Source organism: Mus musculus, chromosome X (genome assembly GCF_000001635.26).
Source record: "Mus musculus strain C57BL/6J chromosome X, GRCm38.p6 C57BL/6J".
Lineage (NCBI taxonomy): Eukaryota > Metazoa > Chordata > Mammalia > Rodentia > Muridae > Mus > Mus musculus.
In genome coordinates, this window is record NC_000086.7 from 139,977,113 (window position 1) to 140,001,891 (window position 24,779).

General features: G+C 39.9%; 1 protein-coding gene across 7 annotated transcripts in view; it reads right to left on the reverse strand.

Moving 5' to 3' along the window:
- Rbm41 (RNA binding motif protein 41) overlaps positions 1–21,483 on the reverse strand; it is a 109,085-nt gene extending 87,602 nt beyond the window's left edge. For 2 of the 7 annotated variants that reach the window (NM_001172148.1, NM_153586.2), the window contains exons 1-4: positions 21,388–21,483; positions 18,000–18,116; positions 16,800–16,992; positions 16,186–16,390 (exon numbers count right to left, since the gene is read on the reverse strand). In NM_001172148.1, the coding sequence (NP_001165619.1) occupies positions 16,186–16,390; positions 16,800–16,992; positions 18,000–18,116; positions 21,388–21,395 (523 nt within the window). In that variant the 5' untranslated portion in view covers positions 21,396–21,483. Of the gene's footprint in view, positions 1–14,403; positions 14,476–16,185; positions 16,391–16,799; positions 16,993–17,999; positions 18,117–18,201; positions 18,285–19,552; positions 19,635–21,387 lie in introns of all 7 variants that reach the window. The other 5 variants (XM_030251329.1, XM_011247736.3, NM_001290630.1 and 2 more) reach the window with 5 other exon arrangements.
- Positions 21,484–24,779: the final 3,296 nt, after the last annotated feature.

Sequence of the window (24,779 nt, forward strand, 5' to 3'; positions counted from 1 at the left end):
AGAATCCCTATACATTTCCGTAAATGTAGAAGTATAGAGTATGGCTGGGCAGGTGGAGATAAGAGTACACACAACACCTGACCATTTATAGGCTCCTCCTCCGTAGTGACGATTAGATAACTGGAGACCACTGAGATCCGCCAAATTCAAGGAACTGTGGAGCCAAGCTACAGTCTTCATAGAGGCTTAAAATGACTTGTGAACCAAGACTATACCTGTCACAAACACAGATGAGTACTCAGAAGAAAACAGGCAAAGAATCCAAAGCCTATTTACAAAGGAGGCTGCTCATATGCTCAAGAAAGCTGTGAGAAGGCGCCCCTCATCACTAGTTATCTAGAAAATAAAATTAAACCACAATGATGCAAACAATTCAGATACGTACTCCAGATAGCTATAAATGTCTGCAGACACAACCGTATTTAACATACCCCCCAACACACACTGTAAGAGTTCTTCTAAAGCAATTTAAATGAGATGTGTGATCCATGATTATAACCTATATAAAGTCAGAAATTTGATTACAAAATGTATATTAGAGAAAATTACAGTAGTAATGCAATAGTTTCTCAAGGATGATCATATTATGGCTGTATAGGAAAATATTTGTTTCCTAGCATACACATCACAGCTCAAAACCGTCCATAACTACAGTTCCAGGAGATGTATGTCTTCTCGTCTACGTGGGTATCAGGCATGCACATGGTACACATGCATACAAGTAAGTGAACCACTCACACACATAAAAATTTAACAGAAGAAATCCTATTTTCATCTGACAGTCATTTCAAATAGTTTAGCGGGTATCCTTTTAATTTTTCTCCATACTGCAAAACTGTCAAAACAATAGGTGAAATAAGACTTGAATAAGGGCTAAAGTGTAAAGCATAGCACTACTAATGTTGATTCTTAATACAGGGAATAAATAAGACAAGGAAACATAAGTCAACATTTATTAGACTGGGAATGGAGCAGCCTGAACATTCTTCCACAACTGTTGAGACGTTAACTTGGGAGAAATCCCTTCAGATATTAGTTAATACTTATGAAAATGGAGATTTGTGACTCATCACCTCTCAATTGTACTCTAAAGGTGTAAATCTTGATAAACTCATGGGCGTGTTTCCCAGGATTTCTATACAAGAAGCATCATGTAGCAGGAGTGATAATGATGCTAAATCCTAATGAGAACACCCCAAATGTCCCATTGTAGCAGAACAAAAAGCATGCATGTTCATAAAAAGGAATTCTATATTTCAGTGAAAATGAACTTACTATAGCTGCAAACTGTAATGTGGATGAATCTCACAAACATAATCTTAAGTAGAAAAGGAAGACCCAGTATATATGCAGCTCAGTTGACTAGTAGTGTTTAATCACAGGAAAAAGGAAACACTGTCTACTGATGGATATAAGTAGTTTTTAAAAAAGAAAATTATTATCACAAGTCAGGACAGTAATTACACCTGAATAGAAGGGGGCTATGGTTTGTGAGGGGCATACAAGGGCTTTTACAGTTTTCTCCTGCTCTATTTATTAATCTCATTGAACTTAAATGTTCGAAGTAGCCGGGCAGTGGTGGCGCACGCCTTTAATCCCAGCACTCGGGAGGCAGAGGCAGGTGGATTTCTGAGTTCAAGGCCAGCCTGGCCTACAGAGTGAGGTCCAGGACAGCCAGGGCTACACAGAGAAACCCTGTCTCGAAACCCCCCCCCCTCAAAAAAAATGTTCGAAGTACTCTTCAGAATGATCAATCTTATCATTTAAAAATACAGCTTGTACAAATATGAATGAAAGGCGGGGAAAGGGCAGTCATAAACATACTGGGTTTGAATATCCCAAAGCCTCAGAATTAAACGTCAAAGGAGAAAGAGATCTTTGCAGATATAATTAATCACGAGGAAATCATACAGATCAGGGGAGGACCTAAGGCCGAAGACCGTTGTGTTTTTGAGGAGGCAAATGAAGACACAGTACCACACTCCCAGAAAGGAAATACATGGGATAACAGAAGCAGTGATGGGAGTACCATGACAAGCCAAGGCTTGCCACTAGGCGTTAGGACAAAGGCTTGCACAGGGTTCCCTCACAGAGCTTTAAGAGGGAAGCAACTTAGCCAATATCTTGCCTTTGTACTTCCATAATCATGAGACACTATATTCCTGTTGTTTTGTTATGGTAACCCTAGGAAGTCAATACATATTTTGGACTGGGAAATGGAATGACGCTGGAAGAATTTTGATGTTTGTTAACAACATAAGCCCAAATTTCCTTCAGGAGTCCACTGGCAGAAACACAGATCCTAAAGGCGGTCGTGGTAAAGGCTTAGGAAAAGGGGGAACAAACAGTAGATAAAGGTCACGTAAACCTAGACACTATGCATAAGCATGGCTAGCTGCATGTGTACATACTCATCACGAATACAATATTGCTGCAGATAGAAATATTAGCCACATTTCTAGAGAGGCCTTAGGAAAAAACAATGAATGAGATTTGATACTGGAAGAAAAATGATCTTTGTTATTCAGTGGCAGAAAGTTGGCTGAAATGGTTTCATGCTATTGGGGGGGGGAGCTACCTTGTAAGTAACAAATTTAAGATATGCAGCTGAGATATCCAAAGTATGAAAGACAAGGGTTATTTCTTCTTGATGCTCACAATAAAATTGTAATGTAAAAGATATAAATTGATAATCTAATTATTAGGGAGAAAGAAACTAGCATTTGATAATCTGAAAGGCCTAAACCTATCAAGACAGTGTGTTCTGGAAAAGGGGCCAGGTCTGTGGCCAGATACACTTTTACTGAAGACACTGGGGATGGCTCACAGATTCAGTCATCTCCAGAAGCCAGAGATGGAGGAGGCAAGCTTATCTGTGAAGGGTCTGTAGAGAGCCTCCAGTCTAACTGCATGCATCTCTTGACTTCCTCAAGGCTGATAAGGCACCTGAGAATTCTGCACCAGAACCAGTGGCAGGCGGCCTGGTGGGAGACAGACCTGGGACAAAAGGAAGAAAAGATGACTAAGAGCAAAAAAGACGCAGTTGCAGAGGCCAGAAAAGGAGCGCAAAGCATACTAAGGAATCAAACTTGCTCTGCTGACTAACTTGTCTTTCTTGCCTTTTCAGAGGGGGCTGTCTTATCATATGCCTGCCTCACCATTATATATTACAACAGCATGATTTCTTTTTCAATTACACAGTTCTCTGGGTGGGAAGAAAGAACTTTTGTTTCAAGATGTACTATATCCTGAACCTCGTCCACACCCGATTTAGATTATTTGGAGGGGGCTGTTTTAAGACAGGGTTTCTCTGTTTAAGTAGTCCCAGCCATCCTGGAACTTGCTCTGTAAACCAGGCTGGACTCACACTCAGAGATTTTACCTGCTTCTGCCTTCTGAATGCCAGATTAAAGGCATATGCCACCACTGCCTGCTTCAATGATTTAAATAACGAAATGTGAGACTTTTTGAGTTTACATGTAAATGTAGTTTGCAATGGGTTACATGTATATTGCATGTACTGGGAAGAATCTGAATTTTTACAGGACAGAGGACAGAATGTGCTATGTTGCACAGAATATCTCTAAAATTTATCTCTACTAGGAACCTCAAACTGGTAGTAGTTGATAATATACTATTTAAATCTGTTGTTAAACTACTATAAGCTAATACTGGGTTAGGGTGCGTTCAAACCCCAGTGAATACAAAACTCTAAAGGTAAAATGAAGATACAGAAACAGACAAAAAGAATGCCATTTGGAAGACAGAGGTAAAGATTAGAATAATGTATCAACACATGCCACAGAATATCCAGGAGTACAGGCAAGTAGTATAGGCTAGAAAAGGCTAGGATGGATATGCTCTTAAAGCCAACAGACAGACTGGCCCATCACCACTTTAATTCGCCTCCAAACCTGTGAAGGAGATAAATTTATGTTATACAAAAGCCAGATTTATGTGAGTTTACTAGCAGCCTTAGGAGTCTAATAACAATGATTATTGAAAATTCTTCTACAAATTATGTTAGAGAAAGAGATAAACTATTGGTATACATAACAGTGTACCACAAAAACTTTATGCTGAATTAGGGATGTTTTATGCAAAGAATAGTTACTGTATTGTTGTACCTATAAAAAGTTCTAGAGTAGAACAGAACTATTTAGACACTATAGAAACAAATCTACACGGGGAAACAAATCAAAGTATGATCTGCCTCTGGGTGAATAGGATGGGAGTTATGGGAAAGAAGTATGATGGGAATTTCTGGAATGATGGTAAGCTATGCAATGTGATAAGTGTTGGGTTATACACATGTAATGACGTGCTGCAGAAGGCCTAAGGATTGTGTGCACCCATTTTCATACTGAGTAATGACAGATTGGTATAGCCTGCAACTGTTCACAGTGGAAATATGTAGACCATGGAAACTGGCAAATGAAACAAACCAGTCAGCGCCTGAAGAGCCGATGACCTTTCTTATTAGCATATCACCATTCCGAACCATACACTGTCTATAAATGGGCAGGTGGACACTTAAGGTTTATATATATTATAACATGAAAGTTTTATGAAGATAAAATCAAAATAAATATTTAACTATAGCTAACAATATGAATGCTGATGTATTTGAGAGTATATATTTATATCAACTTTTAAAATGCATGTATAAGCAAAATACATTGATATGTATTTAGAAGTACAAATTAGATATGCGATAAAGTATATCAAGGATACAATATAGATTGTGATGTAATGGGTGTTTGTGGGAAACCTTTTTTACTTTTCTGGATGTTTGAAATTTTTTCATTGAAAAACTCCCTAGTTAAGACATCAAAAAGATTAACAGATGCATATAAGTCTGGCTCTCTAACTGCTACTTATGGTATATAGTAAAAGAAGAAAATCCAAGTGTTTTGTTTTTCCAAGAACTTAAAATGCTGAAGGACATCCCCTTGCCCCCAGTCTTCAAGTTCTTCAGATAGAAGGCGTATATACTCGGGGGAAACTGGCAAATGACCCAATTAAAGTCCTCAAAGGAAAAGAGGGCCAGCTGCAGTCCCTTGGGAGATAAGGACGGACTCCAGCACTGGAGTGTAAAGATTAGCATTGAGCACCAAAGAGTGCCCTGTCTCTGAGAGAAGTGGGAAGAAAGGGAGAATGAGAAAGCAGAAGTCGCAGAGTGTTGGAGGACCAAGCAGATGCAAGTTCTTGTTGCTTTGAAATTGGACAGAAAGCTATCTGTTAAAACTAATGAAAGGGTAGGAGAGGGAAAGGACTGAGTATCTCCCAACCGTCCTGATAAGGAGTGAAACAGAGCTGCCTGGGGACCAGGAGATACAGACAGAGGGGGTGAGGGGGCAAGCTTTAGACGGCGCCAAAGATGAGGAATTTAGTGAAGTACTAACGACCCAAAAGTGACGTGATTTTTCTCCAGTAGAGCTCACAAGGCAGGTTAAAGGAAGACAATTAGCTGAGACTTGTCTAAGGAGGCATGAAATAAAGACAAGAAAGCAAAGATAGATAGATAGATAGATAGATAGATAGATAGATAGATAGATCCCTGAGGTTGGAACTGAATGAGACTAGGAAGGACAAGGAACCAGGCAAGACAAGAGAGATTACAAAGAAAAAGGTAAAAGAAGTAGAGATCTCAACACTATTGAAGACACGGCATACCAGGTAAAAGGATTCGGAGAGCTAGTAAGGTAAGAAAAAGACTGTAGCTGGGCATGGTGTGCCTGCCTGTAATCTCCATACTCAAGAGGCTGAGATCAGTTGATTGCCAAGAGCTCAATGCCAGCCTGGGCTACACAACAAGTACCAGGTCTGTCAGCATTACATGGCATGACTTACAAACAAACAAACAAACAAACAAACAAACAAACAAAAATTAACCAAAAGGAGAAAAATCATGGCCAAAGACTATATTTTAGACTCATTTTCAGGAGAATATTTCTAGAAATAATACATCTCAGCTTTTCCATGAATTTCATTTTAAAATGATCTTGCATAATTCAAACGAAAGTTTGTCTCAACAGTTGGAGATCTAGCTCGGTGGAAGAGCATTTGTCTGCTATAGAAGAAGGTAAAAGTTCAACCTCCCATACTGCAAAGAAAAAGAGAGAGTCGTTTGAAATCATATACACAAGTGCCATAGTCAACGCCATCATTCATTTTTCTAAAGATGGTATATTTCAGGGACAGCATAGTTAATTAACAACTGGATTTGAGGAAAGTTACTTATTCTCCTCAGAAATTCAGTTTTGTCATCTGCAAAATATATGTAATAATTTCACATCTTACAGACCTGTTACCAGAAGTAAATGCGTCAGTTTGAAAAAAAAAGTGTTTAGCACAATGACTGGCATAAATAAGCCTTCAAAGAGTATCAGCTGCTAGGACTTCAGTTTCTAGGTAAGATGAAATAAACTCCCTTCACTCTAGCTATCCCATGAAGTACAGTTTATAAAGCTTACCTAGTCTAACCCACAAAGCAGAGTCACAAAACTTGGTGAGAATGTATGGTCCATTTGAAGTATGTGGATAATAAACAGTAGCAGACAGCTAAGTGGTTAAAGACCTAGAATCTAAACTAAGGAACTCACGCTCAGAACTCATTAAGTTGCTGAAAATAGAAAGACCGCCAGACTTAGCAGCTTAATCCCAGTACTTGCAAGATGGAAATAAGAAGATCAGAAACAGAAAGAAAAAAGTTTACGTTTATGGTAAATTGACTTTCTACAATAGTGTCAAGACAATTTTAATGTGAAATGGCAGTATTTTCATATGCAATGACAATTGTACATATAATCGACATATAATCTCTATGTATGTGTGTGTGTATATATATATATATATATAAAACCAGATGAATATAAATCTCTCTCATATGCCAAAGTAACTCAAAATGGTTCATAGACTTAAATGTGTGAGCTGAGCTGAAACTGCAATCTTTTAGAAATTGGTATGTTCCTGAGTTAGAAAGAAATCTTCATCATAAGATCAAAAAATAGAAGTCTCAAAAAGCTAGCTTACATGGAATCAAAATCACAAACTTCAGAGCTCTGAACTATATGTCATTAAAACGATGTCAGAAAAACAGTAGAGTAGGAACCTGTGAAACATCGCTTCCAAAAAGGCAGTAAGAAAATCATCAGAACCAATCCTTGCAGCTCTAGAAACTAGCCCAGCATACTGGGAGCGATTCCTTCCGAAGAATAGCTGGGCCTCTGCAAGAATAATGAGCTTTTCACTGCTTTAATCTACCCTACTTCCATCCCAACTTCTATTTTGGTGGTTAACCTTGAAAGCCTGTATTCGAAATCAATAGAAAACAAACAAAAACAACAACAGGGCCACCAGTAGAGGGCGAATAATGAGGCAGCAGCCCCTTGGAACTACTATTCCTTCAGGAAATTCAAGAGACACTCCCTTTATCTGAACAAACTCAAAGCTCAGAAAGTGATCACAACCTTTTCTTCTAGGAGGTTTTGGCAAAGATGTTCATAGACATTTGTTGAATTTCACAGAGGTGAAGATAACAGTTGGAGAAAACACATGTTAATAAAAGGCTTTTTAAAAAGGCTTCAAAAGGCAAATCTCGAAAATGAGATGCTTATATGAAGCTCTAAAAACATCTAACATATATATAGGCTTGTCCATACATACACACATACACATATACAGACAGACAGACTTAGGTTTGTGCATGTTCAGAAAAGACCTGAAAAAGTCACGTGGCATCACTTTTGATTAACCAAGAGGTTTTGTGCAAACAAGAAAGGGAAGCTGAGATTGCAAAGTACATAGGTAAGGGTTGAAGATATTTTCAGCATGCACACAGAATCACTCAAGAAACACTGGAAAACTACTAGCTCTAGAAATAATGTTATAGATACAATGAAAACATTACACTGAAGTTGAGAGCACCATATATTATATGAATCATTTATATAAAATGTCTCAAATAGGTAAATCCATAGGGATGGATATTTTCTCAGTGGCTGCCCAAGACTCGAGTATAAACAAAAACTAATAGCAGTCCTTTAGGTGATGGAAATGTCCTAAAACTAGATTGTTGTTATGGTTGATGAATTCTATAAATTTACTACAAATCACTGAATTGCGCGCTTAAGGAACAAGTTTTATGGTACGCAGTAAATGCTAACTCAATAAAGTAGAAAAAATGAGCTGACTCCATGCTCTAAAAGCCTTCTCTTCCCCAAATGTGATAATATTAACAGGGAGAGGTAAACTGATGCTGAGAAGGCAATTCTGGGATGACAGAATGAAAACCTCTAAAGAGCTGGGTCCTAAAAGCAGAAAGAACACTGGCCAAAAAAAAAAAAGTCAAAATCAATTTTGGAAGAAAATTAAACGCTTGCAATAAAACATGAAACAGTGTTTCAAGAAAAAGTAAGATTAGTAAGTAAGGCTTATAGCATTTCAACTTTCTATAATATCATCTCTTTCTCTGCAGCTTCAAAGCCCTAAAAAGTGCAACATTATTGTCATTATAGAAGCTATAACCCAGCAGCACAGTTGGACTTAGAGGGCAGAACACTTCGAGAATATTACAAAAAAAAAAAAAATAGCCCATCCTCAGAAAATCTGCACTATTTCATATGCCTGGCATCCCGTGGGAAAGCAGCATTCTGAAGACTTGTCTGTTTTTGACCTGATACCCCTTACTGTAAAAAGAGTTCATCCCTATGGCATTTGTCAAAATTAATTGGTGGAGGTTGCATACAGTACATCTGCTTGACATGGAATTAACATTGAAGACTAGAAAAGGGCCAATGAAACGATCCCACACAGGATCAAGACAGCCAACATTCCAGCATGTAAGCAGGACAGGGGGCAGGGAAATGTAAGCCCCCATCCTGAGCTGAGGAGTTATTGGCAGTTAATGGCTATTAAGGAAGGCAGAGTCACTTTTCTGAAAGGGTATGGCCCCTGGTAGGTTGCCTATGCTCTAGTGGACTGCCCTATACCCATGCACATATGAGCTTCAGGAAATTATGTTCATTGCAGTTATTAAAAAAATAAAGAGTGCAGGAAGATGGGGAGGGTGAGATGTAGAGAAGTACAGAAAGGAGAGGAGGGAATGAAGGGCGAGGACAAGCAAAATATAGTGAGTCTGAATAGAAACTTAAAGGGGGAAGCAGGCCTGCAAAGATTTAGATATGTTCCCAAGAATCTGGGAGGCAATGAACATAAACAAAGCTGTGTATATACCCAGGACAGCTGGGATCCGAGAAGACCCTATTATCTCATGGTGGGCTTACAGTAAGGCTTAGCTTGAATAGTAGGTGACGTCACAGGCAGAGCCGGCAAGCCTTTGGGTATTGAAAGAGTGTTCCCAGCTACTATACACAGATCCTTAAGCAAATGATGATAGACATTCTGGTGCAAGACCCTTAAGGAACGCTCTTCAGTTGTTAGAGAATTATTTTGCTAAGGAAGCAGAGAGAAGACATAATTCTTAGAATTAAATACAAAGGACATTTACTAAGCAAGGGCATCAACAAATCCATGAGGTAGTAGCAATGGTGTACTGCTGTTTTGATTTACTACATTATACTATTTATTTTCAACAAAATATACAACATATTATAATGGAAGAGGAAAGTATGACCTATATACAGGAAGAGAAAAAAAATCAATAAAATCATATTAGGCTAACTAGACAAAAATTATAAACAGTTATTCTAAGTTCCTTAAACAACTGAAGAAAAAAACCCAGACTATCTGATAAAATGGAAACTAAAAGTAAGCGGAGAACATTGAAATGAAGAGCGAAGCAGAAACTCTGGAGTTGCATGCAGAGTAACTGACGTGACCACTTCAGAGAACTTAACAGATTTGAGCTAGCAGAAGAAAGACTCCACAAACTTGAAGATAACCCCACTATCTACTCAGAGAACAATAATCTAGTCCGGGAAAGAAAACCAAATAAGGACAAGGACATAGTAACAGCCTCGGTGGATGAGGCAAATGATTAACCCTTTCTGACAGCACACACAGAGCACAGGACTCTCAGAAGCTAAAAGAGCAGGTAGGAACAAAAACAACAACAACAACAAAACCAACAAAAAAACAAGAACAAAAACAACAAAAAAAATCATTTCAAGAAGCAATGGCTAGTAACATCTCCAAACTGAGGGGAAAACAGTAATCTATACAGCAAAGAAGCTCAACAGAATCAAAGGAGAATAAACTCAAAGAAATATAGTCCTATATGTATACATCCAAACTCCAAAGGGGATGCAAAGAGTAAATGTGTGTGTGTGTGTGTGTGTGTGTGTGTGTGTGTATACGTATACATGTGCACATGTGCACGGATGGGTTTGTATGTGTGCGTGTGGAGGGAGTAACTCGTGTTAGAGACTTGACATGCACATAAGTGACCGTGTATGTATAGGACACAGGACAACCTCACTGTTGTTCCTTAGGAGCCATTTACTTTGCTTTTTAGAGACAGGATCTCTCAATGGCTTGGAGCTCCCCAAGCAGTAAGACTCAGGGATACACGTATCTTTACCTCTTTAGCCCCAGGATTGCAAGCACATATCACTATGACCAGTTTTTTTGTTTTGTTTTGTTTTGTTTTTGTGGGTTCTGGGGTTTGAACTCAAGTTCTCATGTTTACACGACAAGCACATTATTGGCTAAGCTCTCTTTCCAGCCCGAGAATGAATTGTTAAAACAGCAACTCAAGAGAAGAGACTCATGGAAAGAGGTCCAAGTAGAAATAACAACTGACTTGCAGAAACCACAGAGGGCATGTTCAATGTGCTACAAGAGAAAGGCCGTGCACCAAAAGTTCTCATCCATCAAAATGTCTTCAGAGAAGAGGAAAACGAAGAACCAGTGAACAACAGGAGGATGACTACAACTGAAGTATGTTATATGCATATAAGACAAGTCACAAAGATACTCAGTATTTTGTAATAATTAATATATGCTAATAGTGCTTTTTTAAAATAAAAACTATAATTAACAATTGAAGAAGAAATTATCAGATAAAGAATTCATTACCAGAAGACCTACCCTACAAGGAAGTAAATCCTTTAGGGCAAAGTGAATGAAAAGTGCATAGTAGCTCAGATGCAGAGAGGAACAGCACTCATAAAGTTAACTACATAGGTATAAAAAAACCATGGTGTGATCATCAGATCTTTGTCTAATCTGATGTAAAGCAATAATTACAAAACTGCTGTAGTACTTGAAAATCTACACAGAGGTAATCTGTATAACAGTATAAAAGAACAGAAATAGAACCACATTTTAGATATGACTAAAATTATGTTGCCATGAATGTGAACTAATTTGTTTAATCTAAGATGTTAACTGTAATCCATAAAATAGCCAGGTAAGGAATAAAAGACACATACAAACACACACCCGCATCTACACTGGTAGGGGGTGGGAGGAATTTCATCAAGTTAATTAAAATGACATACTAGATAAAACTAATTCCATAAACGAACGAACAAACTAATAAATGTAAATCCTATCTTACCAACATAAGCTAATACTTTAAAATAAGCAAACAAAAAACCTCAATCAAAAAGGCCAGAGAAGCTGCACCCATAAAGTCTCACTAATATGGTTGCCTAAACAAGCCCTACATGATAAAACCACCAGCTGACATGCCAATGTTTGCAACATTAAATGGACTGAACTTGATTTGTAGAGAGACCCTGTCTCAAATGAAACAAAACAAAACAAAACAAAACAAAACAAAACAAAATAGCATGCTACTGGCATAAAGCTAGACACATATACCACCAACGAGCCTGGAAATAAACTCTCATCCATATGGTAAATGATCTTTGAACAGAGATTACTCAGTGCAGAAACAACAACAGTCTTCAAAAACTGGTCCTGGGAGAACTCAGTAGTAGCAAGTATAAGATGAAACTAAAGACTTATTTTATGCCATATGCAAAATTTGCTCAAAATGGATCAAAGACGTAAACAGCAACACAGAAAATGTAACGGCTCAGAAGATAACATAGATGAAATGACTTCTTGATATTGGATTTGGTGCTGACTTCTTACATATGCTAACAGAGGCATAGATAAAGGAAGGAAAATAGCCAGGTAGTGGTAGCACACACCTTTAATCCCAGCATGCAGGAGGCAGAGGCAGATGGATCTTTGAGTTTGAGGCCAGTCTGGTCTGCACAGTGAGTTCTATGACAGCCACAGCTACACAGAGAAACCCTGTCTCAGAAAAACAAAATAAAGGAAGAAAAATTAGAGAACTGTGCACATTAAAGGATATTATAAAAAGTTAAAAGCAGACACAGAACAAGAGAAAATATCTACAAATCATGTATATGAGAAGTTATTAATACCAACATACATACTTGAATGAGTATCTATTTATAGAAGATACATGGTCCAATAGTATATGAAAAATACACAGCAGCATTAGGTAGGAAAATGCACATCAAAAGTAGGGTAAGATAAGTCATGCCTTTTAAAGTAGTAATTATCCAAAAAGAGAAAAGACCAAAAACAACATGTGCTCCTGAGAATTGAGAGGGACTGGAACTTCTGTGCATTGCTGGTAGGAATGCAAAATGACAGTGTGTATAGAGAGCAGTAGGGAGATTCGTCAAAAAGGAAACAAAATTATAAGATCCAGCAATTCCATTTCTTTATATGTACACAAAGAACTGAAAGTAGATATCAAACATTTGTTCACCAATGTTCACATCAGCATTAGCCACAATAAGTACAAAATGGAAGTAACTGAAGTGTCCACGGATGAATGAATTGATTAAACAAAGCAGTATGTATATACAATGGAATATTATGCAGCCTTAAAAAAGGAATGGAATTCTGATACATGCGACAACATGAATCAGCAATGAAGACATTTATGCTAAGTAAAAAAACCTGATCATAAAGGATAAATATTGTATGATTCTATTTATGTGAGGTACATAGAGTAGTAAAATTCACAAAAGTAGAATGGAGGTTGCTAGAAGGCAGAGGGTGTGAGGTAAGATAAAGTAGTTTTTAATGTGTGTAACTTTAAAAGCTCTGGAGATGGATGCTGGCAATAGTTAGAGAATAATGGATATATTTAACACCCCAGAAGTAAATACTTAAAAATGGTTACAATGGCAAATTTTATGTTACATATATTTTAGCACAATTAAAAACATACTACTAAGAGAATAAAATTACAAGCTCCAGACTGTTAAAAACTTGCAAAGCACACATCCTGTGGAGGACTGTGTTTAGCATATAATCGAGTAATCTCAAAAGTCAATAGGAAGGAAAAAGAATCCAATGAGAAAATGACAGACCAGAAACCTTAACAAACAGAATAGAAGGATGGCAAAAAAAGCAAATGGGAAGATGCTCAGCATCAGCTGCCACTGAGAAAAGGCACAGACAAACAACACCTAGCAGAACAATCACAATAAACGCCGACAAAGACGGAGAGCAAGGGAACGCTCATACATCACTGGTGGGAATGCAAATGGTACAGCCACTCGGGAAAATGGTTTGGCAGTTTCATATAAAGTTAAATGTGCACTTACCATATGACCCAGTAATCCCACTTCTAGATATTTACCTTAGAGAAATAAAAACTTATGTTCACACAAAAACCTGCACAAGAATGTTAATATCAATATCATTCATAAAGACCCTAACCTGGAAAACCCAAAGCCACTTCACACGATGAAATGGGACTCCACAACAAAATGAATGCGTTAGTGCTATAAACAACAACTTGGATGAGTCTCAAAAGCATTCTGCTGAGTGAAAGAAACCAGCCTCGAAATGTTATACACTGCACGATCCCATTTAGATGAGTCTCTAAAAGGTAAAGCAGAAGTAATGGAGAGAAGTGAGAGCCGGGGACTCGGGGCGAGCAATGGGGGTGATTGTAACAGGGAGAGTGTGAGGAGAGTGTGAGGAATGGGGCTGCTCCCCCTCTTGACTGTGGTGGTGGAGACATGAAATCTACATGATTTACAATTCACAGAACTGTACACCAAAAGAAGGCCCCATGCAATTTTACTGTAAGTTCATTTCAAAATAAAATTCTACTTATGATATAATTATTACCATCATTAATTATTGATTAATGATATTCGAAATTATTTGTGCAATGGGATCTAAAAACCAGCCAGGTCAATAATGTTTGGTACAATAAAGCTATAGAAGTCAAAACAAAACTAAATGTAAAATCTTGACAACTTTGACTAACTCCTCTCTTTAATATTTCATATCAGGACAGTATGTTCTCTCTGAATTATTTTCTATAAACATTGTCATAAAGTGACTATGGAATTAAATAAGTGCTCAACTTAGACGTCTGGGACCCTAGTTTACAGTCCTAAATCTAACACTGTAAGAAAACTCTTGACTTGCCTTTTGTGCCTAATTTTATCTTCCTCTTCATTGAGGTCATGTACTTGTCTGCACTTGTCTTTTTGTGGTATGCTGTGAAGGTTTAAAGCAAGGAGTTTCAACGACAGGAAAGAGAACAGAGACACACACACACTCCCACCCCCCACCCCACTACCAGGTCCTGCTCTGATTCCCATGTGTTCTCTCACTTCGTCCTAACAACTCCACAGCATGGCTATGACTGATAACTTTCATTTCCCAGAGGAAGCCACTGAAGTATAGAGAGGTAATGTGATCGCCACTGCACAGCTAGTAAGTGGGGGAGCCAGGTTTGCCCAGGCAGTCTACTTCCAGAGTCAAAGTTCCCATTCAGTATGCCGTGTCTCTCCACAGAAAACTGTTCATTCGCTCCTTCCTCCCTTCACCACAGCTCTGCCACCTGTATAGCCTATCTCTCTTCAGCATCCCATCCCATCACTTAGCATATCATAAAGCAGATGAGTGCTAGTCCCATGGACCCTCTTCTGACTTCTCTCCTCAGCATCACGGTTTCAATGTTCATCAGCATCTACATATTCTCATCCCACCATCCTCATCAACTCAACCGGTCCAAATGAAACACACCATCCTTCCTCAAAATGTCCACTAAAGACTTCATTTTACCAAGTGTTCACGTATACAGCCTTGAAATATAAGAGGTACCCTGCCTTATTCCTGTCCACTCCATCCTTATTCAATGAGTGTCCTTCATCCTCAGTCCTGTCACCTACAACTAACTCCACCTCTCAAGCCCCCTGTCAGCATTGCAGGTGACAAGTTGATAACTCAATGACTTTAACGCCACTCTCTCTTTCCTCTCTCTAATTTTCTTTACTGGCCACCACACTTGATCATTTCCAAATCCAGTTTTGTTATCTTACTGTATTCAAATGCATTAACCGAAGAAACTAACTCCATATACCTTCGTATTATCAAACAAATCAGTTTTCCGAGTATTCCGAGCTACCTTTTTAACCTGATCTCTTCAAACTAACCCAATTAACAGTGCTCACGACCAATTACTGCAACTGAAATGCTAGTTCCTCTCTTATAGAAGCTTAAAAGAGCATTTAGATCTTACCTCTTCTGAGAGGCCCTCTTCAGTCACACCAATAAAACTCTGAACTTCGGTGGCACTGAGCCATGTATCTATCATTACCCCTAAAGAGTACATGTGGGCACCTCTAAGCTGACTAGTACAAGGCTAGAAACCATTTCTTAAACACTTTCTGGGCACCTTTGACCATGCAAAGTAAAATTACCTGCTAAACAAATTCTTTATGGTTAAGACACATACTGCTTATGGACAGATTTCGCACTGTTTTACAGTTCAGCCTAAAGACTCGTCACGATCTAGCGGTATTTCCCTTCCCTTTAGTGTATCAGCCACCACTCCTGACCAGACCCTGTTTCAGTGCCACACTGAACTTCTTGCTGTTTCCTATGTGTACCAGGTCCTTCCAAGTACAACTCCTATCCACTCACTAGCAGTAATGTTCCTTCCCCTTTATGTTACAAAAATGCCCACTGTCCTGTTAAGATAGTCCGTCATTTGTGTTCCATGCCACCTTGGCATGTGAGCAAACCCTCTATAATAACACTTTCCATGCTAGTAACTGTACACATATTTGTATCTCTTATGGGACTATATATTTCTCAAGAGTAGTAACACCTTGTCTTTCACTAATTCCCCATATCTAATGGCTGGATGTTAAGTCTTTCTTCCAGTTAAAGAAGATTTCAGAGTCAGTGAGGATCCCATACCTTGGTAATAAAGAGCCTTAAGGAAGGAGTGACGATCAGTTCCCTGAAATAAAGACTTCTCAATTTCCATTTCTCTTCGGGTCAGCTGTTTGCTCTTTGAAAACCTCTGTGGCAGGCAAAGGATGCGCTGGCGCTCTGAGATTCTTTCTTTAATATCTTCAAGCCGTTTCTGTATTGCTTCGGGAGTTGCCCTCAGCTTTGTCCTCTGAAAGCAGGGAAATAGGGTGCTTTATATCAAAAAGGATACAGTACAAACATGAATCAGAGACCTCATGTGAGAAAGAAGATGAGAAAGGCTCAGAAATTAGAAGTGTTTATGGAAGTTTTAGTTAAGGGCTAACCAACAGCTTCTCTTTAGCCAATGTCTCTATCTTAAAAACCAAAGAAGATTCAGACTCAACACTCAGTTTTAGAAAAACAAAAAGGTTCTAATGACAAAATGAAATAACTACTATGTTGGGGAGTTCAGCCGTTCCCGCCTGTTGATGGTTTACACACCCCAGCATGGAGGCACAAAATTGGGCTCGAGATTTATCTCCTGAGTATCCTGCTGCTCCCTACCAACTGGCATAAATGAAAATAAAGAAATATTTTTATGAAAAGAGCCTGTTTACCTTTTCACCGGAAACATGGCTTTTCCAGATCAATATTTCAGTTTCATTGAGCCCTAATTCCCTGAGAGAAGCAGTTTCCTGGTCTTTTTCATGTAGTGTCTGGAACTGGGACAAAGTCATTGTCCCAGCTGCTTCCTTCCCAAAGGGCTTGTACATAGTCCCAGGCGCAAAGCTCTTTTTCTTAGAGACACATCTGCAAAACACAAAAGAAGTGAATAAGAACATCTGGTGGTTGAATTCACAGTGATGGGGCCGCCTGTTAAAACAAGTCCAATGAAATCCATAGGCAAAGTCTCTTTTCCATTTTTTGCCTAGGTGAAGCACCAGGGCAACAAAATGGAATTCCCCCATACATCCAGGACTAAATTAACAAATGTTAACTAAGTACATGCTATACATTAGATGCTGTGTTCTGTTCTGAGAGTTCACATTTTTAAAGAAAAGAAACTTGCTAGGCAGTGGTGGTGCACGCCTTTAATCCCAGCACTTGGGAGGCAGAGTCAGGCAGATTTCAGTCAGGTCAGCCTGGTCTACAGAGTGAGTTCCAGGACAACCAAGGCTATACAGAGAAACCCTGTCTCGACAAAACCAAAAAGAAAAAGAAAAAAAAAAAATAAAAGAAACTGGAGGGGCTAGAGAGATGGCATAGCAGTTAAGAGCTCTTACTGCTCTTACACAGGACCTGGGCAAGTTCTCAGCACTCGCATGGCAGGCCACAACCACTGGAAACTCTAGTTCCAGGAGCTCTAAACCCCTCTGGCCTCTGTAGGCACTGGCACACATGGGGTTTACATAAACTAACGAATTCCTCTCCCTCCCTCTCGCTCCTTCTCCACCCCCGCCCCCACATACAAACACATAAAATAAATCTTCTATAAAAATCTCAAAAGAGCTGCCACCTATATGAAGAATTGTAGAAAGGATGCAACTAAATAGCAAATGAGCATAAAGAATTATAAATGCCATGTTAGGGGAAATGCAGGGTGCTACAGTAGGACAAGGTGAAAGTAGTTAACCCGGGCTTGGTATGATATACACTTAAACTTCCTCCAGAAAGACACAAAAACAAAATCTGATTGCATCTGAAGAGGTCTTCTGAAGAAAGTGCCTAGGTGAGAGGCCTGCGCCATCAAGCTTCAAGAGGGATAGACAACCCGCAGGTAAGGGTCTATTAGAATCTGTTTACAAATCAATACCCACTCTTCAATGGAGACAGAGGTATCGAGTTGATGTTGAAGGAGGCTCTTGAGCTGCCTCTCACCTTCTGTTTCCAGTTCCTCCAGGACATGTTCTTCATCCTTCACACAGCTATTTACCCTGGAACAGATATAAAACAAGAACAAAATCCATAGGGAAAGCAGAAGACACATAAAATCTGAAAACATATCCCCATCTACATTACCTATCAGCGATCCATTTGTTCAAACGCATGTCTTCAATAGTCTCCTGCCCTGAGTATTATTTGACTACATATTCAGTCAATACCTATGCACACAAGAGGCACTGTGTTAGCTAGTTTTGTGTCAAACAACACAAGCCAGAGTCATTTTGGAAGAGGGAACCTGAATTGAGAGAATGTCCTCACCAAAGTGGCCTATGGGTGAGTGAGCCTATGGTGTACTTTCTTGATTGATCATTGATACGGGAGGGCCACACTCACTGTGTGCAGTGCCACACCTGGGCTGGTGGTCCTGAGTGCTATAAAAAAGCAGGCTGAGAAAGCCATGAGGAGCAAGCTAGTAAACACCACCCCTCCGTGGCCTTTGCATCAGATCCTGCCTCTAGGTTCCTGCCAAGTTTGAGTTCTTGCCCTGACTTCCCTCAGTGATGGAGTGTGACCTCAGAGCTATAAGCTAGAATGAACCCTTTCCTCTTCAAGTTGCTGTTGGTCATGTTGTCTTTTCACAGCAGTAGAAAAGTTAACTAAGATACTACTTGTGGAAATTAAAGATATTCTAGGCATAGTTTTGATCAAGGAATTTGTAATATATTTAGGGAGAAGATGTATATCCTCTTGTGCTGTGTACCTGTGTCTATAAAGAGAGGGAATCTAAATAATAATAGAGAACCATGCTCAAATGAGTAGAAGTTTGCAGAAGAAAGGGCTAACCTGGGAGCTAAAGTGGTAAAGATAACTTCAGAATAGTATTCTTAAACTGGTACGGGAAAGATTGGATGTGACAAAGTAAAGGAAAGCAAATACAAAGAGACAGACCACGAATTGTGGGATACCTGGAACCTCTATTTAGATACTCGCTTTGAACAGCCTTAAATACACGAAGTAAGGGATTCTGGACCAGACCTGAGCATACACGGATTAGGAAGCAATTTATCAGTCCACTAGGTGTCAAAGAGTAAGCAGTGTTTAAGACCATGTGGATTAGAAGATAGAACTAGAGCAACTAGTTAGGAAACTATTGAGGTATGTGGCAATGAAGGTGCAGACTAGGGTAGAACTAGCAGAAATACAAAGGAAGGATTCAGTGGGAAAAGCCTTTAGGTGAATGATGTTAAAAAAGTAAAACAGACAGGCACATAAATGCAAACACTCAATTTCGAGCTGTTGGCACAGCTTCACAGAATGTGGGTATGAAGGAAGGAAAATGGTTCCAGCTGGGATACATGGAAGGTCAGTGTCACTACAACCTACACTGAGGTGAGCAGCCCTTCCAACTCTGAAATCCTCCCATGAAGTGCACTTCCAAGGCACTGGTCTGAAGCAACAACAAACGTTGACTGGCTACAGTTCTTACCGGGAGGACAGTCTGAGGCTCAACACAGAGGAAGCTGAAGCCATGTGAGGTCATAAGATCTGAAGCCACTAGAGAAGAAATTCTGAAGAAGGGCAGAAAGTATGAAGAGCGTCTTGTGGGGTAGACAACTGGATCAGGGCTGTGAGCCAACCTCAAGTGATTAAGAACTCTTACTCACGTCCCAAGAAATAACACAACCATGTAACCATATGAGAACAGGGTAGAGACACATGAACAAACACAAAGATGAGTTAAATCCATGAGAAAACTAAATATCGAATTTCTTACCAAACAGACCTTGTCTACTGGGGTTTATAATAAGTACAAAAAAATCCCTGTAATTATAAGATTCCTAGAAAGAGCTGGACCCATATTGAAATATTCTAAAATAACTCTAGAACTAAGTTTTTAAAAACCTTTTAAGTCTATCTTTATTTACAATCCCAAAAGTTACTGCTAAATTTAATCTGTTAAACATGAATAAGCATATCAACACACATGGCTCTATTGAGAAATACTGTGGGTTTTTAAAAAAAGCTTATCACAGAAAAAGACAATATACTCTCATTTATATAAGGTTAAAGCACAGATGATACTAGGAATATTTTGTTCAGGGATTAAACTCTTATGTGGAAAATGAACTAAAAAACAAAAAACAAAACAGGAACAAACAGCTGGGCTGTGGTGGCTCACACCTTTAATCCCAGGACCTAGGAGGCAGAGGCAAGCGGATTTCTGAGTTCGAGGCCAGTCTGGTCTACAGAATGAGTTCCAGGACAGCCAGGGCTACACAGAGAAACCTTGTCTTAAAAAAACCCAAGAAAACAAAACAAAAACAAACAAACAAAAGGCAAAGGAATAATTGTAATTGGTGCAAACTCCTAGATAAAAGGGGAAGAAGCAATCTGAGAGCCAAGGGGGCTTCTAAGGCACTTATGTGAATCATGTCCTACCTCTTAACCTGTATAGCAAACAGCTCTTTATAATCACCCAAGCAATACACTAGATTCACTTTCCATGTATGAGGAATCTCATCACAGAATAATTAAAATAATTCAAGCAGAGGAAACATGAAAACAAGACAACAAATGAAACAAACAACAACAAAAACCTTTTAAAAACAATTCAGGAGAAAGCATTCCTAAACAGGTTCTTTGTGCCACTGTTCCAGTGCGAAGATTCAATGGCAGTGTGAAGCCAAAACTAAGTGGCTCCTTTTTCTTAAGGTTTCCTGTCCTGTCAATAACTGGGAAGCTCCGGCCTCAGGGAGGTCCGCACCAGGCTCAAAGGGCCATTTACTGCAGAATCAGGAGGGGAAACTGCCCTAAGTTTCCTTTCTTCTTCCAAAGCACCCGAAGCCAGATCTGCGCTCAATTTGGAGATGCAAACTATCACCCTGTAACTTGAAGATCTCAAAGCACTACCCGGTGTGGCGGGCCCATTATGTCTTTAAAATCTAGACAAAGTAAAGTGCCCACCCTCTGACCCTCTGGCCGGTGAGACCTAGCAGGACCAGCGGGCGGGCCAGGGAGTGGCTGGCGTGAGCATCCGGAGAGTCAGGAATGTGAGAGGCCAGGCAGCTCCAGACGCTTCTGCCCTGAGGGAAACATTCCAGTGGAAACCCGCCTGGCTACGGCCCTTCCAGAACTTCACCCCCGCAGACTGGTCCAGCCTGCCGGCCTTCCCTCCTCCTTTCTCCTTTGTCTTCCCGCTGGAGAAAAACCGCCCCTCAAGAACGTGACACATCCCAAACAAAAGGGAAAAAAAAAAAAAAGACACAAAAGTTTCATAGTAAAAGATAAAAGTTGCCTTCAGCAACCCGGATATGACCTTACCTCTTCATGTTTCCGCAGGCCCCTATCACTAACTTGGGTAAATAGGAAGGAGACCTCAACTCCCAGCAATCTGTGCGGCAGACTCAAAGGTGATGAAGGTTGGAGCGTGGAACTCTGGGAAGTGTAGTAATGTGATGATGGAAAGAGAAAGCGGGTATTGGGTGATGGGTTTATTGGAAATTAAGAATTTTTGGCCCAGGTTAAAGATAACATCCAAAATATAAAGCTCATAAGCCTAGGATTCACCTTTGGCTTCTTGGATTTTTCTCTAAGTATCAATAAATCCTATATTGTTCCTAATCACCGTCTTCATTCTTGTCAGCAAGGCTTCTCTTTTAAGGATTTATCTGACCTGCCTGCTGTTTCCCCTCAAGCCTCTGGTCTAACCACATTGTATGCACTAATGCTTCTCTCTTAGTTGTAACAGATCCTTCTGGGTTCCCTTAGTTTAAAGTCAGAAGCAGTACGTACCCAGACTTTTGAATATTTTATAAAAATATATCGAAGCCAGAGTCAGATATGGTACTGAACCGGAGTTCAGTTCCCATACAGCAGTTCACAATTGTCGATAACTCCAGTTCTGAGCATCTGACTTGTTTTTGGGACACCAAGCACACACGTACATGCAGGCAAAAAACTCCGATGCAGAGCATAGCTTATTTTTAAAAAGCTTCGTATAGAAAAGTGTTTAAAAGCATTAGTTCCCGGGTTTAGGGATGTAGCTGAATCTGTAACGTGCTGGCTTGACATGCATGCACAAAGCCCCCTGTGGGATCCTCAACACCACACAAACTGGGAGTGGAATACTTGTTCGGGAAGTTCAAAGGCAGGCTGGACTACACGAGACCCAATTTCAACAATAGCAACAGCATGAATAACAAAAACAATAAAAGTATGTGTTCTTAATGGCCCAAAATGGAAAAGCAAGTATCTCTAAAGTTATGAAAATGTATTAATTTATAAGATGGAAATTTCAAGCTACAAAGCTCATTTAATTACATAGCTCAAAGCAAGCCAGGTCTACATATTCTCAAAAAAAAAAAAAAAAAGAAAGAAAGAAAAAAACTAAAAACAAAACCAAAACAAAACAAAAATATAAAACAAAGAAGGACTACTACCATGCCTCCAAACTATAAAAGGTAAGTAGAAAATTCTGAGACTCTGCACATTTATGAGGAAACAAGAGAAATATGATTTCTAAATGTATTGTAGGATCTTGAAATAGACAGAGGACACACGGTAAAAACTAAGTACATATAAATAAAGTATAGTTTTTATTTAATAAGTTTCATTGTACATGACAAATATACTGTTGTGTTAGACATGAACTCTAAGAAAAACAGTAGAGTACATATGGAACACTAGAGTATGAAGCTCTAATGTAAATCTAGAACTATGTTAAAATAAAACATGATTTTTGAGATCTGTGGATTGTATCCAGGCTATTCTGTACTTTTTTTTAGTTAATATCCACTTCTTAGTGAGTACATACCATGCACGTCCTTTTGGGTCTGGGTTACCTCACTCAGGATGATATTTTCTAGTTCCATCCATTTGCCTGCAAAACTCAGGATGTCCTTGTTCTTAATAGCTGAATAGCACTCCATTGTGTAAATGTATCACATTTTCTGTATCTATTCTTCAGTTGAGGGACATCTGGGTGGCTTCCAGCTTCTGACTATCGCAAATAAGGTCATAAGGTCACTATGAACATAGTGGAACACATGCTGCAGGGCCCAAGTGAGGATGCCTTAATTCCACTTGGGATGGAGAAGAAAACAATCACAGGAGGGGGAAGGGAGGGAAGGACTTGGGTGGTAAAGGGGACAAAGGGAACATGATCAGGTATTGGGTGAGGGAAAAGGACTGAAGCCCTGAGGGCCAGCAGAAGGAATGGAAACAGGCAACTTTGGGAGGCAGGAGGTGGGGGGGGGGAACCTCCAGAATGTACCAAAGACCTGGAAGGTGAGAGATTCTCAGGACTCAAAGGGAGGGACCTTAGATGAAATGCCTGACAGTAGGGAGAGGGAACTTATAGAGCCCATCTCCAGCAGGAAGACAGGGCATCAAGTGAAGGATGGAGTTGCTATCCCACAGTCACATCTCTGACCCATAAATGTTCCTGTCTGAAAGAACTACAGGGATGGAAATGGAGAGGAGCCTGAGGAAAAGAAAGTCCAGCAACAGACCCAAAGTGGGATCCAGCTCAAGGGGAGGTCCCAAGGCCTGACACTATTACTGAGGCTATGGAGTTCTCACAAAAAGGGACCTATCCTGACTGCCCTCTGAAAGACCCAACAAGCAGCTGAAAGAGTCAGATGCAGGTATTTACACCCAACCAACTGACAGAAGCAGCTGACCCCTGTGGTTGAATTAGGGAAAGGCTGAAAGAAGCTGAGGAGGAGGGTGACCCTGTAGGAGGACCAGCAGTCTCAATTAACCTGGACCCCCGAGATCTCTCAGACACAGGACCACCAAACAGTCAGCATACACCAGCTGATTGGAGGCCCCCAACACACATACAGTAGAGGTCTGCAGGGTCTGGGTTCAGTCAGAGAAGATGAACCTAACCCTCAAGAGATTGGGGGCCCCAGGGAATGGGGAGGTCTGGGACAGGTGCTGGGTGATAGAGGGGTGGGGTTGGAGGTGGGAGGGGTGGGGACATCCTCTTGGAGATGGGGCAGGAGGACCAGGAGGGGGATAAAATTTGGACTGTAAAAAATAGATTAAATAAATTAAATAAATTTTTTGGAGCTGTGACGAAAGGATGGACCATCTAGTGATTGCCATATGCAGGGATCCATCCCATAATCAGCTTTCAAATGCTGACACCATTGCATACACTAGCAAGATTTTGCTGAAAGGACCCAGATATAGCTCTCTCTTGTGAGACTATGCCGGGGCCTAGCAAACACAGAAGTGGATGATCACAGTCAGCTATTGGATGGGTCACACGGCCCCCAATGAAGGAGCTAGAGAAATTACCCAAGGAGCTAAAGGGAACTGCAACCCTATAGGTGGAACAACAATATGAACTAACCAGTACTCGGGAGCTCTTGTCTTTAGCTGCATATGTATCAAAAGATGGCCTAGTCGGCCATCACTGCAAAGAGAGGCCCATTGGACTTGCAAACTTTATATGCCCCAGTACAGGGGAACGCCAGGGCCAAAAAGGGGGAGTGGGTGGGTAGGGGATTGGGGGGGTGGTTATGGGAGACCTTTAGGATAGCATTGAAAATGTAAACGAGGAAAATACCTAATAAAAAAAACTTACGATTTTAAAAAAAAAAAGTACCCTAAATAGCATTTTTTTTAGAACTTAGGAAAGGATATCAAAATGACAATACATTTGTTTTGTTGACATTCTGGTGAAATAGTCACTCTCAATATCG